This window comes from Leptinotarsa decemlineata, unplaced genomic scaffold (genome assembly GCF_025532065.1).
Source record: "Leptinotarsa decemlineata unplaced genomic scaffold, Ldec_3_MD MMD2_tig00001719_RagTag_RagTag, whole genome shotgun sequence".
NCBI classification, from domain to species: Eukaryota; Metazoa; Arthropoda; class Insecta; order Coleoptera; family Chrysomelidae; genus Leptinotarsa; species Leptinotarsa decemlineata.
Window position 1 is genome coordinate 354,531 of NW_027412569.1, and position 17,832 is coordinate 372,362.

General features: G+C 35.0%; 1 protein-coding gene across 1 annotated transcript; it reads right to left on the reverse strand.

Annotated features, from left to right (window-relative positions):
• Nucleotides 1-1,325: 1,325 nt before the first annotated feature.
• LOC111511614 (uncharacterized) lies at nt 1,326-17,235 on the reverse strand. Its single transcript, XM_023167644.2, has 3 exons — nt 17,122-17,235; nt 14,333-14,549; nt 1,326-1,641 (listed from the first exon to the last, which is right to left on the reverse strand). The coding sequence occupies exons 1-3, from the start codon at nt 17,180-17,182 to the stop codon at nt 1,401-1,403; spliced, it is 519 nt and encodes a 172-aa protein (XP_023023412.2). The 5' UTR covers nt 17,183-17,235; the 3' UTR covers nt 1,326-1,400.
• Between the last annotated feature and the right edge of the window lie 597 nt (nt 17,236-17,832).

A 17,832-nucleotide genomic window follows, 5' to 3' on the forward strand; every position in this document is an offset into this window, starting at 1 on the left:
GCATCCCACTATTGCGATTATCCGTTACGCTCAGATATTCTCGAGGGTATAACTACGGCATCCCCAGAAACCGGTAGCACAAGGTCACCTATTTGTTCTATATGGATGATTTTAAACTTGAGGTCGATCATTGAGGTTGGTGAAAGAGTACACGCTTGCTATCGGTATGAAATTTAAAATAGACAAATGTGCAATGGTTCATCTCAAAAACGGATGATTTGGGGACTACGGAGGGTATGCGCAGCTCGTACATGAAGAGACGTATACTCACCTCGGGGTGAAACGTCACTCACAAGAGGTAACAACAGTGAAGAACAGCAAGTATCATCACGAACTCCGGCAGATCTGATCATCGGAACTGACAGGGAAAAACAAAGTTGCTGCATCAAATATGATTACCGTTCCAGTCTTACTTTCCCGTTTGTGGTAGTGAAGTGGACTCGGGAGGAACTGTATAAACTCGACGTAGAGACCCAAAAAATGATGCACCTCCATCGACTTTGCATCCCAAATCATCCGTTTCATGGCTGTACTTCCCCAGTCAACAGAGAAGCCGTGGACTTTTGAGTTTGAAGTATATACATGACAGATGAAGCTTATACAGTTATCAAATAGTTTGGATCCCCTTCTCTGCAAGGTCAGCGACCATGAGAGAGCATCAATTGATTTTTTTTTTAGACCAACTGCCCGAGCAGCTGGTGAAGTTTTCAACTCTGGGCGAGGGATTGGCCAATGCATGGAGTTTTCTTCAACAACATTGAAGACCTTAGCTTAGCGCCTGACCTTGGCTTTCCTTAGGTCGAGTGGGCTGAAGCCGAAAACTGAAGGGTTCATCATGGCCTGCCAGAATTATGTTTTCAACACCTTGGTCTACCACAATCTCGTGATGGTATAGAGGTTCCTGACACAAGGTGCAGGGCCTATCGCGAGTCGCTTGAGACCCTATAATGCACTTGCTCTCAGCATGTCCAGCATATGCTTATAACCACCGACATAATGCAGCCCTAAAGATTCTCTTTATTATCATCTATGGTAATTTCACGATATTGACGTGATACCGGTGTTGCCTTACGCTCCGGTGAGATTCTGAATACGTTATGGGGAAAGAGAAGTGCTGAATTTATAGTAACTATTCGTTTCTCACCCTCAGGCTCATACATGCTAATAAGACTTATGTAGTCCTTTTTGACCACCAGAGCAAGACGATATTTGTCGTGGAATTTTCAACCCATAACGACACAAATATCGTCAGAAAAGAGGGGGGAAAACGTACAAAATTTGGTATCGTGAAACATCGAATTTGGATAGGTGAAAAATCCAAAAAATAATTCCATGTGTGTTATATTGTAGATTCTACAAGACCCAAAAGTATACAACAAATATTGAAGATATCGTCCCACTCATAAAGGTTCCATTAAGAATCTGATATCTTTCTTGCTTGCACTTGGCTCACCAATATCTGCTAGTACTATATGCCCATTTTCTACCTGAAGATACAACTCTTTGCCACAAAGACTCTGAATAGTTCCATCTGAGTTGAATACGAATTTATTATCTTCCTGAGTTTCATCTTCATATCGAAGTATGAGTTTAGTTCCTGGTTTAGCTTTCTTGCATCCTCCCTTAATACTCATCAACTTCCTACGGCAGAATAGAAATTATAATAGAAAAGTGAGAATACAAACAAGATACAATCAAATCTTTCATCTTCAGCATGAAAGCTTGAAAGAAACAGCACCAATATCATCATCGAAACTATTGAGTAAGAAGCATCATCCTCTAGAATTATTGACGCTACTGAATATTGTTACATTAAAACATAGTTGGATATGAACTATTGATTTTCAGAACAATCATACAAAAAAATAATGATTTGTAGTGAATGATGAGTCTACTCTACTCTGTTGGGTGTATGTGGGTGCTAACATAATTCATCTCCTGTTACTTCACAAGATACTTTTAGATCATCTAACAACTCTCGTGACATATAGGTGATATTTTTCAGGTGAGTGTTCTTCTTGTATATTCATGAAAAAAAAAATTATGAGCGATTTGCGAAAAAATCATTCGCAGTACATAGACACTGATTACACTAATTTATTGATATGCCGTGAAACATACCCTGAAGTAGTAAAAACAGGTATAGAAATGTTTAATGATACAAAGGAATCATTCACTTGGAATAGGTTAATTTTAAATGAATCTGAAACTATTATACTTTTTAGAACTAATCAATTACAGATAGAACGACCTTGAAATTTGAATATTGAAAATATTACTATAAAATATTCAGAAGACACCAAATTTCTAGGACTTTATATTGATGAATTCTTGAAATGGGACAAACAGATTGATTATACCGCTAACAAATTGAGCAAAATTTCGTATGGACTAAGGGTGGTTCACAAATATCTCAACAAAGAATCGGTTTCTCAAATTTTGAGTCTGTAGCTAGATATGGAATCATATTTTGGGGAAGCAATAGTAATTTGAATGAAATATTTGTAATTCAGAAAAGAGCAATTAGAATGATGAGTAATATAAGTGTAATCAATCGTGTAGATATGTTTTCAAAACTAATGGGATAACGACGAAATATGATCTTTAAATTTATGAATGCTTAATGTTTGTATTGAAAAATGGGCATTTGTTCTTTAACAATAATAATCAACATTCCTATGGAACAAGAAAAAATGATTTCTTGCTTCCTATACATAGGTTAACCATAACAGAAAAAACTCCTCATTACATGTCAATAAAGCTGTACAATAAATTGCCTAATCGAATCAAATATTTGAGGAGCATGAAAAAATCTAAGAAAGAAATGAAAAAATATTTAATAGATTTAGAACCACATAGTGTTTAAAAATCTGTTTAAAATCTGTTTTTCCGTTAATCAGCTGCCGCCCCCATACGAACGACAACTCTCAGAAGTTGAAAAACTTGTGCGAGCTAAGGGCTAACGAGGTCTTACCTTTTAACGTGTGATTCCTAACACGGTTGCAGAATCATTCCAGCTTCAACCAGATAAATTCTCTCGAGAAAAATATCTGGTCGAGGCGGGAATCGAACACACGACCTTCCGATCGTGAGTCGGACGCACTACCACCGCGGCCAATTCCACAACTAGTGACTATGTAGACCAAACCGAATTATAGAAATGTATATATTTATGAGTATATGTAGTCTTTTTCTTTTTTTTTTGTTGACATTATTTCATTCTATATTGTCTGTGTACAAGCTGAAATGGTCGGCATATTTTAGAAATGAATATTATTATTATTATTAAATTTGTGGGAAACTTCCAAAGTATACATATGAATTATTTATGTATACATTGAGAAGGCAGAGACCCAATACCGTACTTTGAGACACCTCGAAATTTATTGTTTTGAATTCAAATTGCATGTAATACATCTAGGAAAGACATGAACTCATTGACATCAAAACTCTTTTTGAAGTTTCACAGAACACGTTTTTCCATAATGTTTCCGCAAGAGCAGTTCTCATTTTCGCGAATGATTTCCAATGTGTTTTCCTAAAAAATTCAACTATTACCCACGTTATTGCTTTGGAAGAAATAAACGAGTCCTCGAAAAAACTCAACGTTACTATCCAAGACGATCCAAAAGAAGCGATATATATTCAGAAGCACAGGAATGATTTCGATCCGAACAACGAAGGAATTAACATCATTAAAATATGGCTACCTGCTCTTTATTTATTTCGTAAGAGGTCACACAAGAGCCACACAATCATTTCAGCGCCGTTTTAACATTTCAATATCACTTTTGTAGAACAATATATCTATTGCCTCAAAATAGGCCTCAGTTTCATTCGAGCGAAATTTTTTACCGGTGAGCATTTTTTGAGATCTGCGAATAGCCAGAAGTCTCTGGGAGCCGAATATTGCGAATACGGTGTATGTGGGAGCAATTCGAAGTTTAGTTCATGTAGTTTTGCAAATGTCTTTATTGACCAATGTCTTGATTTACTCTACGGACGACAACTCTCAAAAGTCGAAACTTGTGCGAGCTAAGGAATAACGAGGTCTTATCTTTTAACGTGTGATCCCTAACACGGGTTAGACGATAGGAAGTGAAAAATTGATCGTCCGGCCTTGCGGCTTGAACCACCGGTTCACACAACGCTCGTGGAGCAAACCACTCACGTTAATCCACCAGGCTACCGTCCTACCCCAAGGTAGTATACAAATACTTTGGATATTTGTGAGAATTCAAAATCTACGGATGATTGGTAAAACGCTTCATCTGTACATTTTTTTCATCATTTTCATTAAATATGCTTTATATTCACATTCATGTCGCTGACATTTTCAAACTCCATCAGAAATGTTGATTTCCACGAGCTTGCGGTCTGGATAGGTTTATTTTTCATTTTCTAATTAATTAGTGTGTTTTTTGCACATATATTGTTTATGGAGGATATTGGAGGATATTGGAGGATATTTTTTCACATCACGAAATATTTTATCAATGCTGTGGGCGATTTTGTACCCCTACTGAAGTAGGTGTAATTTACTAAATCTGAATAATTACTTTAACAGAAAAAAGTGAAATTTCCGCACCAACGATAAAATCGTGGAGGCATTTTGTATCAAGAAAGGATTTATTCCATTACATATTTGAAAATTTTGTTCAGTTATTCTAGAACATTCTAGAATAACTGAACGGAATTCTAGAAGATTATAGACCAGTCTGAACACTCCGAAAACATTTTCAGAAGTTCTTACATCTATTTCAATAATATGAGTAGCTCATAAAAAATGCAAAGACAGATAACTCCATATTTATAAGAGCGACTAAAATCCAACATGAATTCCTGTAGTGTTTTGTCTTTAAAAAAAATTGGTCGACTGGGAAAAATTGTGGAAACTTTGTGAAAAATTTTGGTTTATATTTCAATGTACTGAATCATTGCGAATTGATTCTAATGGATCGGTATACAAATTATATTATATATTTCAGAATATTCTGACATTTTTCTTACGATACAAAACAAAAGAAACATGTTGAAAGAAACTGTAAAAAAGAATTCCAATACCTACATGTTTTTGGTGCAAAAATTGAAATAATAGGTATAGGTAAATAAAATCACAGCTAGTGCAAAGTGGGTAATTTAAAGGGTGAATACACGCATGAAGAAGCTATTTCATAACAAAACACGTGTAAAACTTTTGTTTGAAGGTGTTTGACAATGTTTCGTAGTGTATTTCGTCAGTTCGGACTTCCATCGTCTAATATGATATAAAATGATTTGAAATTCTTGAAAGCATCTAGAAAAAATTAAAAAGATTAGCTGAAAAAAACAATTGAAGACCTAAGTGAATAAAGGTGTAATGTCACAAAACTGAAGTTTCGAGTAAATAGTAATAAACCGTTTTGATTTGGAACTTTTTTTTTGCTTTCAGCTTGGGACTTTTATTAAATGGGTATATAATCATTATTTTCATTTCCATTAATCTTGATTTGTAAAAAAGTTGTAACTTACAAGGAAAACAGAGTTTTATGTACATAGCACCTTCATTCATCAAACTTAAATTTAAGGTGAGGTTTGGTTTATATAGATAAAAGAGTCAAGTAAACTAATGTTTATTTATTTTATAAAAATACACAAAAGCTGGTTATTAAAAAATTTAACATGTTTTTCTCTTCTTCTTTTGGGTTTTCGATGTTGTTTTTTAAAATGTCCTCGTAAAACCACCTGTATCCCTCTTTTAACAAATTTGTTGGATCTTTTAAATTTTGTAGCTTATCAAGAGTCAAACCGCCTTTTTTTCTGTGTGAGTCTAGTCGGTTTTACTTCACTTCTGTTAAGATTTTGCGTACCTTTTTTATTTAAATCAACCTGACGAAATGGTGTATAATCATTCAAACATGTTTTATAATAATAGTAGCCAAATTCTTTCACTCTAATCCATTTTACATCATCCCGAAGATTAATTTTGTCATTTAGACTGTTATTCTGCTTTCTAAATGAATAAAGTTTTCCTGGGAGCTCTTCGAAATTATAGAAAAAGTTCCATGTTTACACAAACATTATTTTTTGTACTTGATGACTTTATAATGTCACGATATTGGTCAGGTATAAAAATGTTTCCTGTCAATTTTCTCGATCCGGCCAAAGTCCCTATCAGAATCAAGATAGCTATGACCTACTTTCGGGAACTTGTGATCAATTATTTTTAAAAAGCACACGAATGAGACCATACAATCACATTATTTTCTGGATATTCTTTTCTAAGCATTTTACAAAACCGAAACGGACAACTTGCAATTTCATTGCTGCCTCTATTGGCTACATCCTCAGTCCACGTAAAGAAGTATGATTTCTGTCCCAAATAGGTAATAGGTACAGTGTATCCCAAAATTGCATAGACACATTTGTCTTAAGTAAAATGCTTTTGCGGTTGATAGCTTGGGCAGAGGCATAGTTTGTTGCAAATCCATAGTGATGTAGACTATGTTTTTGTTGGAATGTGGCTTTTGAGATTCGAAAGCGAAGTTATAGTTGTCTTTGTGATCAGCAGTATTTCCACCGGCATCGCATACACTTCACGTGTAGTGGGGTGACAAAATGAAAGGTTAAATCTTGTTTCGAATATATGACGATACATAGAAATTTTGACGAAATATATGTCTTCAAGTTTTTTTTTACACTTCTTTATGTACATAATATGGTGCATCTGCGGTACGTTAAGTAATGGGTATAAAAACTATTTGTTTTCATTTTTATTGCGTGAATAGTGAGATTTCTCTGCCGGAAATTCCTTAATATGATTCACAATACAGGCTATCACTTCCTCATCAATTTTGCTTGGCCTATTTTAATGTCGTCCTTGTGCCCCTTGGCGATGGAGCTGATAGGTTGTTTTAAGCTTTTTTTGCATATTTTCCATCTTTCTTCTTCCTATTTGATAAAGGGAACAAAAAGCGACTTTACACACCGGTATTTTTTGTTTCTCAAAACTTATTGAATATGCAAACGATTCTTCTGTTGTTTTGTACCAATACGATTTCGAGCAACTGGATATATATCAATGCTTTTGAAAAAAAAATTCAGAATTGCTTCCCTAGCTTCTAGATTGAATTTAGATCCACACTGTAACCTGTTTTTTTCTTTGCACAACAAGTCTATCTCTATTACTTTTTTTGACATGACTTTTCCTCTTTGCGAAACGTATTGCAATCCCCTTTCTCTACACATTGTAGCTTTTTTTCGCTTCCATTCTTGGGGATATCGTAGCCTTTTTCTGCAGATTTTGGGTTTAACGTCAAAATTGTTTTCTTCGTTCATTTCTGAGTTTTAACACTGTACGTCTTTTCTCCTTCGCCAGTAACATGCAACTGTTCGTGAGCAATATTTTCATTTTCACAAGTGTTGATCTCATTTTCATCTGCATCATTTTCAATTTCAGAAACATGAATTTCATTTAATTCATTTTCCACGTCTACATTATCTGAAGTACTTTTAGTATTAATTTCTTGGCAAAAAAATATTTTTCTTCACATTTTATCTTCTCATACAAATGGTATTGTCTTTACTTTTTTTATAATCACCATCAAAATCTGAATCTAACTAGAATAATCCGAATTATCCGAAGGAACAAATTCGTCACTAGATGAAATCTAAAATTAGAAGGTTCTTTAGAGTACTATCTGAAATGAAATAGTAAAAAAATTAACAAAACTAACGTATCAAGCCTTTTGAAGTAGATGGGTTTTGTGTACTCTCTTGAAAAAGCTGCTCACTCTGCTCACTTGTACATTTTCGTTGAATGTTTATAGTATTCGAACTGCTTTGTACGTCTACAAACAATAATGTATTGTTTCAAATTCTAAAACTTGAAAAACTAATCAAAATCTTACCTTTCTTCGCAAAATTCAACTTTTGATTTTCACACAATAATCGAAAAATACGTTGGGCTCTTCTCTAATCATCATATTTGAAATATAAAGCACAAATCATCTCACTAATTGGTCAAAATTATGTGGAGCTACGATGCACGCAATTTATAAAACATAATCTCATAAGTGACATGTCACTGCAACACAACTCGTGCCTACAAAACAGCCTTGCGTTTTTTAGCAGATAAATGTGTTATGTCCTAGATTTGTGACATGACACTTTAATCCACGAAAACGGTGAGTATACTATGCGACATACCACTTTTATCAACTAGCAGTTTTTTTAAATGTAGTTATAGATATGTATTACCTTATAAAAAGTTAGATTGGAACCTTGGGGCTCAAAAAACAAATAAAATCAGTTTTTTCAAAAATGTGACATAACACATTCATCCACTTAGGTCTGTAAGCTTTAAGTATACTAGGCAAAAAAACTGAAATTACAATGAGATAAAATACAAGCAACAATCAAAAAATCAGAAAATTGAATTAACACGAGATGAAAAATAAAAATTATCAACAAGAAATGAAAATCAAACGATTCCAAACCACGTTTGTATTGCTCAAAATGACCCCATGAAAAAGTTCAAAGGTGTCAAATCTGGCGAGCGGGCTGGCCATTCCGTAGGACGTCGATGGCCAATCCAAATAGTTTCTTATTTGTCTGGAATAATGTGGCGGTGGACGTCACAATCGTCTTCGGGTGATAACGGCTTGAAAATGAGTCTCATGGTCCTGGAATGCTCTGAAGAGTTTTGCGAACTTTCAGAATATTCTGATATTTTTCTTTGGATACAAAACAAAAGAAACGTGATGAAAGAAACTATAAAAAAGAATTCCAATACATGTTTTTGGTGCGAAAATCAAAATAATAGGTACAAGTAAATGAAGTTACAGCTAAATGGGTAAGATAAAGGGTAAATACACGCATGAAGAAGGTATTTCATAACGAAACACGTGTAAAACTTTTGTTTGAAGGTGTTTGACAATGTTTCGTAGTGTATTTCATCAGTTCGAATGCATTAAGCAATTATATTAAGCAAAAAAACTGAAATTACAATGAGATGAAATACAAGCAATAATCAAAAAATCAGAAAATTGAATTATTAACACGAGATGAAAATTGAAATTTATTAACAAGAAATGAAAATTAAAGATTCCAAGCAAAGTTACTTCACGACGTTTGCATTGTTAATATCCACAATCGTTTTTGGGTGATAACGATTGTGAATACTACCAATCGAAACGTCGTGAAGTAACTTGGCTTGAAATCTTTTAATTTTTAGTTTTTTAATTTTCATATCTTGTTGATATTTTTCAATTTTCATCTCGTGTACTTCATTTCATTGTAAATTACGTTTTTTTGGCTTGATATAATTGTTTCTTTCAGCTAATCCTTTAAAGTTTTCAAAGACAAACAAAAAATTATTTCTATAAAAACCAACTAATGGAAGCAGGAAATAACTTTGAAAAAGTTTGGGAAGTGATCAATTGTGCATCCAATTCAACTTCGTCGAAAAAGGAGTTAGGAACGATAAACATACTAGGAACAAATGGAAAGGAGATTACAGATAACACAGAAAAATCAAATATCTTCAACACATACTTCACAAATATAGGACATAACTGAGCAGAAAAGATTAGAAAAAAATAGAAAAGATCCACATAGAAATTTTATAACTTCGGATAAAACTCTGAATGAATCGATATTTCTATACCCAGTGTCAGATAATGAACTAATTGAAACCATCTCAACATTGAAAAATAAGTGTGCCGCTGGAGAAGATGAAATATCCACGACTTCAGCAAAATCAGTACACTCTAGTATTATTGCCCCTTGAAACATTTAATAAATTTGTCTTTTGAAACAGGTATAATACGTTCCCAGTGGAAAAATGCAATTATCACCCTCATTCATAAATCTGGTGATTACAAAACCCCTAGCAATTATACAGGATGTTTCTTAAACACATGCTAATATTTAAGGAGGTAATTCTTAGACCCATTTTAAGGAAAAAACGTTCTATGGATGTATGTCCTAAACGCCTTAACTTTTGAGATACAGGGTGGCAAAGTTTTCGAAAATAATCAGTTTTTTAATAATAACTGAGGTAATTTTGTAGACATTTTTGGCATATTTGGTACATATGTTCCATGCCTCGAAGCGCATTTTCTGATGTACACAAATATATATTTTTTCAAACAGTGGCATCCCTACGGGTTTCGCATTGAATATTTTTGGGGAAAAAGTACTACGCCAATGCTTTCTTTTCAAAATAAAATCATTTTTGAAATCCTCATTTATTTTTGAGAAAATTTGATCTCTTGGTATTTCTTTGTCCGACGCATGATTTTCACTCGAAAAAATAAAACAGAAAGCAAATTAAGAAATTAGATCAATTCTAAAATGAATGAGAATCTGAAAATTGCTTCATAACGCATTACCAATTCCCTGATGATATTTGAAAACATAATCTGCAAAAAAATACATTTTTCACAAAAACGAGTTTTATTTTATTTTGTGACAGTAAGTCTAAACGAATAGCACAAATTTGTTGATTAGTAATAATACCAAAACTGATTATAAAAATTGTTGGAAGTAGCCACCTGCACTTAGTATGCATGCTTCCGCCCTTCTACGCATGGAATTACGCACCCGTTCAAATATTCACGGCTTATTTCGTATAGTTTCACACGAGGCAACTATTCGCTATCTTAAATCTTCTAAAGTATTAACGTGAGTTTTATACACAAGAGTTTTAAGGTGACCCCATAAAAAAAATCTAAACTGTTGAGATCGGGGGATCTTGCTGGCCATTGCTGAGGTCCTCCGCGACCTATCCAACGATTAGGATACACTGTATTTGAATGGTTTCGGACAATTACACTGAAATGAGCAGGGGCGCCATCGTGCATGTACCATATTCGATTCCTTAACGCAAGTGGCACATCTTCCAATAACCCAGGTGAGTCTTCTTCGAGAAAGTGTAAATAAGAACGACCATCAAGGCGTCCTGGTAGAAAAAATGGGCCAATTAGATGATCACCTATAATTCCTGCCCATACATTAACCGAAAATTGGTGTTGGAAATGGGTTTCGGTTATTGCATGGGGATTTTCTTCAGCCCACACATGATTGTTATGGAAATTTTGAATGGCATTCCGAGAAAAATTTGCTTCGTCTGTGAACAAAATTTGTGTCTCAAACTGCGGATTTAGTGCAATACTTTGTAGATACCACTGACTGGAGTTCACACGCTGTGGAAAATCTCTGGGGAGTAATGCCTGCACTCTTGAAATATGGTATGGGTATAACAAAAAATCAACCAAAATACGCCAAACAATTTGATGACAAATGTCCAGAGTTCTAGCGATCTTCCTCGTACTCGTCTCAGGATGTTCCTCAATTTCTTGCAGCACCGCTTCCTCAATTTCAGGAGTTCTCACTACACGAGGTCTACCTTCCGGAGTCCCTTTCTTGAAACTACCAGTTTTCCCAAGTCGACGATGAATATTTGAAAAGGTTCGGCTATCTGGTAAGGCACGATTAGGATATCTTTCCTGATAAATGCGCCTGGCTTCTGTTGCATTACCATCGGCAAGGCCATATACGTAATGGATCTGCGCAATTTCCGCATTCGTATAATTTACCATATTTACTGATATTCAGAAAAACAGCGGATTACCAAAATAACTTCAATAACACTTCAAAATCAATCAAAATGCGCTGTGACAGTTTTTAACACCAACACCTTACTTTAAACCAACATCAATATTAGCTACTGACGTTTGTACATACAGAGGATTCGTTTTTTATTGCTATGGTGGGTACGCTGTTTTTTCTGCTTTTAATCTTTAAAAGAAATCACATATTGACAAACTCCATATTTCCAAGAGGTGCAGTAAATAAATTCTGCTACACGTCATTTATTCCAGGATAACTAAATTTATATTTTCAAAAATTATTAAGCGGTGCTGCGTTATGACGTAATTTTAATTGAGAACAGTGCATCTGACAACAAACAAATACCTTTTAGATCCTCAATTATTTCGCAACAAATCTGATCTCTTAGTTTGCTTTCAGTCGATGCACGATACCGCATCAGATTTTTAAGGAATTTATCCTTAAGTAAAGCGATTTTTAATTTTTTGAGCGAAAACCATGCGTCGGACAAAGAAAACCCAGCAAATCAAATGTGCTCAAAAATGTATGTAGATTTCAAAAATAATTTTTAATTCAAGATAAATCAGTGGCGTAGTATTTTTTTCGCCAAAAATATACATTTCAAAACTCGTACGTACGCCACTGGCAGAGAAAATTAAGAAAATTATACATCAGAAAATGCGTCTTGAGGCATGGAACATATGTACCAAATATGCCAAAGATGTCTACAAAATTATCTCAGTTATTATTAAAAAACTGATTATTTTTGAAAACTTTGCCACCCTATATCTCAAAAATTAAGGCGTTTAGGACATACGTCCGTAGGACGTTTTTTCCCTAAAATGGGTCTAAAAATTACCTCCTTAAATATTAGCATGTGTTTAAGGAACACCTTGTAGACCCATCTCAGTTATAAACAACTTTGCAAAAATATTGTTTTGTGAAATTTTTTACCAAGCATAAGTGTATCACAGAGAAACAGTATGGATTTCAGAAAAATAAGAGTACAGAAGATGCAATTATGGATCTAACTAAAAATATTGTCGGAAGCTTGAATAAATCAAGAAAATGCCTTGCGGTATTTCTTGACTTGGCCAAAGCTTTCGACACTGTGTCGCACAATATTTTACTTGAACGTCTCAATAAAGTTGGCATACGTGGCACAGCACTGAATCTATTAAAAAATTATTTACAAAACAGGACACAGCAAGTAAAAATTGAAGAGTGTCTCAGTGATTCACTGAAAATCACAATAGGTGTTCCACAGGGTTCAGTGCTGGGTCCAATATTGTTTCTCGTGTATATTAACGACATTGCTGATCTAAATAACTTTCATGGCCATATAGTATCATATGCAGATGATACTGCTATTGTTTTCATAAATGAAACATGGGAACAGGTATATGAATGTACTAAATTAGGCCTCTCTCACATCCACAGTTGGTTGAATCATAGCCTATTAACAGTACATTTTCAGAAGAGTAATTTTATCACCTTCTCTCTAACTAGTGAAGACCAACCTACAGAAAGATATATTTCAGTACATAGTTATTCTTGTGATGAAATATGGCTCAGAGGTTGTCCACAGATTGAAAAAATCAATAAACTAAAGTATCCTGGTGTGATAGTGGATCAACACCTAAGGTGGGATGAACATGCATTATATGTAACAAAGAAATTACGGCAACTGATACATAAGTTTTATTTGCTACGTGATATTCTCAGCAGGAAAAACCTTTCCATAATTTATAACTCATCAGCTAAGTCAATTTAAAGATATTGCATAGTAATACGGTGAGGTCTCTACCACAACGCTAAAAAAATTGCAAACTACTCAAAATTGTAATTGCAAACTACTCAAAAGCCTGTATAAGGAATTCAAGCAACAAAATTTCAAAAACTTATTCGCATATTATTGCCTAATATATACCTACCGTAAAACAAAGCCCATTGTTGATCCGCTTAAACATTATGATACGCGATTCACAGAAAACAAATCTATTGACTTGCCTATTTTCAAGAAAAGTCACTAACAAAGATTTGTTTTCTTCATTGGCCCTAAACTATATAATTCACTACCTTTATGTGTGAAAGAATTGAGAAGGGAGAAAGATTTCAAAACTAAAGTAAAGGAACTAATAGAGTCAAATGAAAATAATGTTAATCTTCATCTATAATTTTAGAAAACCATTGAATATATAGTTCACAAATATTATTAATCACTATTATGATGTTATTCTGAAAATAATGTTGAGCTGATGATACCTATAGTTTTAAATAACTATCAAATACTTACCTCATAAACATTTATGTACCTTTTTGCTTTTTATTTGAAATCAATATTTACTGATCACTCGTCTGACTAGTCTGATTCATAATCTGTACAAGCTCTAGGCATATTTCCTGGATGATCATTAAGAAGTGCAAAACACTAACATCCTAGGCTTAGTTCTTATTGATCGAAGGAACACAATGATTGTTATAACCCCTAACGAACATGTATTGTGTGATATTCTATTCAGATGAATAAACGAATTTGAATTTGAAATTGAATTTCATATCAATTTATATCATATTAGATAATGGAATTCCGAACTAATGAAATACGTTTAAAATTGTTCAGTAAAAATCTCACAACTAAGTATTTCTTGACTATGGGTAAAATAAGTTAGTGATAAAAATAATCAGTATAACTCGTAGAGTCATACCTACGGAATATCCAGTAAAGAAACGTTCTTACCTGCCTTTCCCGTTTTTTACATTCCTGAAAACGAACCATCCTATTCCTGCTTCTACTACCCACGTCCTATAGAGAGCGAAGTTTCTACCCCAAACCAAATTTATGGTATCCTTTCCATTCACGAATTTATCAGATTTCATAGATTTGAGAACCAAGTAGGAATCCACTTTGCATGTTCCATTAGTAGGTTCCCAAATGGATGTATAACCTTTGAAACCTTCAAAATGAAAATAAAACATTTGTACCAACATGGATGCCAAACAAACTACTCATTCCAGTATGAGAAAATGAATATTTCGAAATGAAATCTCGAAAAACGTATTTACACAGCTGATTCTGGTAAACCACTGCGTGAGCTGTTACTAGTCAACATATATTTCTTTCAGACGTAGATTTCATACAAGTAGTCGAACCTCGTTGATGTTACTCGAGTTCCAGATATCTTGCTTGCTTCCAGATATCTTTTTATACTTCGAAACCGGTCTTCAGTTGATCTATTAGATGAATAAACGAAAAATATCTGTAAGACTAACCTCCAAGCAGTATCTTACATAAATGTCTATCGGATATAATTCAATGTCTTTCGTTTTATTAGCCAAGGTAGTAGTTTTTGGTTTGAAGGTGGTTGGTTGAAGGTATATATAGTAGTTGTTTTTCGGCAAATTTCAATCAGAGAGATGATGTTTTGAAATTTTACCTGTTATAAATTGTGATTATCGCAAAAAGTACGTCGATCAAACTGGACGAACTATCAGAGACATGTGTATCTCTTCTTGGCAGACATTTGCTGGATTATACGAACGTTATGGAAGAGGAATGTTTCATATTTCAGTTCGAAATAGAATAATTCTACCGGCTTCGATGGAATTCCGAGGAATTTTCCACCACCTTTGATTGTCAAATATAAACGTTATCAACTCGCCTATCGAGACAGTCAAGTGGAAGTTACAGTGCGGTACGTGGAGCGATCTAGTAAGACGATAGTTATTTCGAATAATAGTTGAAATTATAGTTGAAGTGTTTTTTGTATTTAAAGTGAAATAAATTAAAGTTTGATTATTGTTTAGTGTGGTCAGTTATTACCCATGGGAAAAAAGTAATACTATTTAAGATAAACAATATAACGGTACATTATCTGCATGTAACTTCAACGGTGTAACTCCATGATAGCTCTCAGGGAACCAAAATTACATAAAACCCTCCCGTGGGTTGGGATTCCTATCGGGCGCGTCCCTAGGTGGCGGATAGGGGAAAGGCCACGGGACTAGGGGCTCTGTCCGGGAAGCCAATGTGGCCCCACGGACGGGGTCGCCGGACTCCTGGTCAGTGGCAGAAACAGGTAGGGAGAGGGGAACCAAATCTCCCCTAAAACCTTTGCGAAACATGCCACCGTGGACCAGCCTACCCAAGCTAAGATGTAAGGAATCGTGTCAACAGATGAATGGCCGCAGGGTGATATGCGGTTACGAACTATCCTCTTGAAGACCTGGGCGAAACCTCATTGTAATCAGTCTACCTCTGGTAATGCGGGGCTCTGCCAGAGTGACCAAATCTTTTCCTGCTACTCGTGGGAACACACATGAATGAAAAAAACACAAAAACAGACACAGAAAAAAAAAACCAATGCTGAGGCTGGATAAAAATGCTCACCTCAATCTATTGCGGTGGCTGGGGATGAACAAAAATCTCCACCACAATCTACCACTTGGAATCACCTCGTGATATAATACAAAGGCCAAGGTGTAAGCGCATTTGCGGCGCCGAAGCCGAAAGGAGAAAGAGAGCGATAGAGGCAGGAGTGGCAGAAACTATAAGTACACCTTCCTCCTCCCAAACTCCACCTTTAACAGCAAGGACACTTCCTGCGGCGGGCGCTAAGAGCTCAGCCTTGAATAAAGGCAAGGGACCGGCTGCTCTTGCAGGAAAGGGCCGTTACATGAGCACCTTCACGGAGGGAATCCCAAGAAGGTTGAAGAAGCCGTACAACGACAGTAATGTCGCTGCACCTTCCAAAACCTTCACGAAGGCCGCCGTAAGACACCTCAAGGTTGCCAAAGAAAGTGTGTGTTCGGCGAGTCTTGGCCTTCACCTGCCGATATAAAGGAGATGTCTCCACCTACCTGGAAAGGACAGGATGGACGATGACCTAGGAGGACAACTCCTCCGGAGGATGTACACTGGGTCACATGTGGCCTAAGTGCTGTGGGTCTACACTCATCCTCTCTAGTGTACAGATACAGATACATGAACCCTTGTGAATTGTAGCCTATAGAATATTCTGATGTATAAGCTGTACTTATGTAAAGTTTCATCCAAATCCGTTCAGTCGTTTAAGGCGTGATGGAACCACAAACATACATCCATCCTCACAAACTTTCACATTTATAATAGTATAAATTGTGTTGCGATCCTGTGAATGATATCTGATTCAATTCCATAACGAATGTTTTGAGTACAACTGAATAAAAAAATTTGGAAAGTGTTTAGTATAATTCAATATTTATATAAGTAGTGATTTAGAAAAGGCTTTTTTTCTCCAGTTTGTGTCACTTTTTCGTATGATCTACACATCTTTGTGACTAGTATATTTTGAAATCAATTACTTTTTTCCTTCTTCTGAAAGACTAACATTTTTTTGTATGAAGATGGAGGAGTGAAAAACCAAAACTGATGTTTTCCAAAACAAAACTCATTTGATTATAAAATCAAGAAAGGGTATCAACCTATAAATGAAACAAATACATGATCGTTTCCGAAAATATTGACGTTTTTCATGATTTCACACTCACCAAGTGATGAAGTTAAAATAATGTAAGCAGCCAAAATCAACAACTTTATGATTGTTGCCATGTTTTCATTCGCACAGAAATATTGGAACTATCATTATATCGAAAGAACGTCGAAATTTTAATGAGCTGATAACTGAAAAGCAATCGTTAATAGCTATTTTAGAAGTTCGATTGACATCAATCATAAACAGAAATAATATAACAGCCAATTAGTCAGTTCGATATCTTGTCTGTCAGAATAAGCAGATTTTCCTCCTTGAATTTCAATTGATATAATGAAAGTAATTCCACAAATATATTTTTCAGCATACATATGAAAAAAATTATAGCAAGACATTTTTTTCATGAAATAATAGTTAACAAATAGAAAGCTGGACCTTTCATTGATTTATCTGGTGTCACAATTCTTGCACTAGAATCCACAATGCTGGAAATTACTTTTCGACAGCGTCTAGTCAGGTCAATTTTGAAACAGCTCAATATCAAGGCGTCTGGTCATCGTACCCGTTATCCTCGTTAGTAGATTGCTCGCGTTCAGCCTATTCCCAAAAAAGACAAAAAAACTTTCCCAAATAACTGTAGACCAGTCGTTTTGCTATCGGTTATATCAAAAATCATAGAGGAAGCCGTAAACCATCATATCCTCAAATATTTGGAAGGCCTCAACATCTTGAGTGATAATCAATATGGCTTTCGGAAACAAAGATCAAC

Excerpts from the sequence above, each read along its gene's own strand:
- LOC111511614 (XM_023167644.2), bottom strand. The coding sequence starts at position 17,182 with ATGGCAACAATCATAAAGTTGTTGATTTTGGCTGCTTACATTATTTTA. Across the intron at positions 14,550-17,121 it reads TATTTTAACTTCATCACTTG|GTTTCAAAGGTTATACATCC; the intron begins GTGAGTGTGAAA and ends TTCATTTTGAAG. Across the intron at positions 1,642-14,332 it reads GTAAAAAACGGGAAAGGCAG|GAAGTTGATGAGTATTAAGG; the intron begins GTAAGAACGTTT and ends ATTCTGCCGTAG.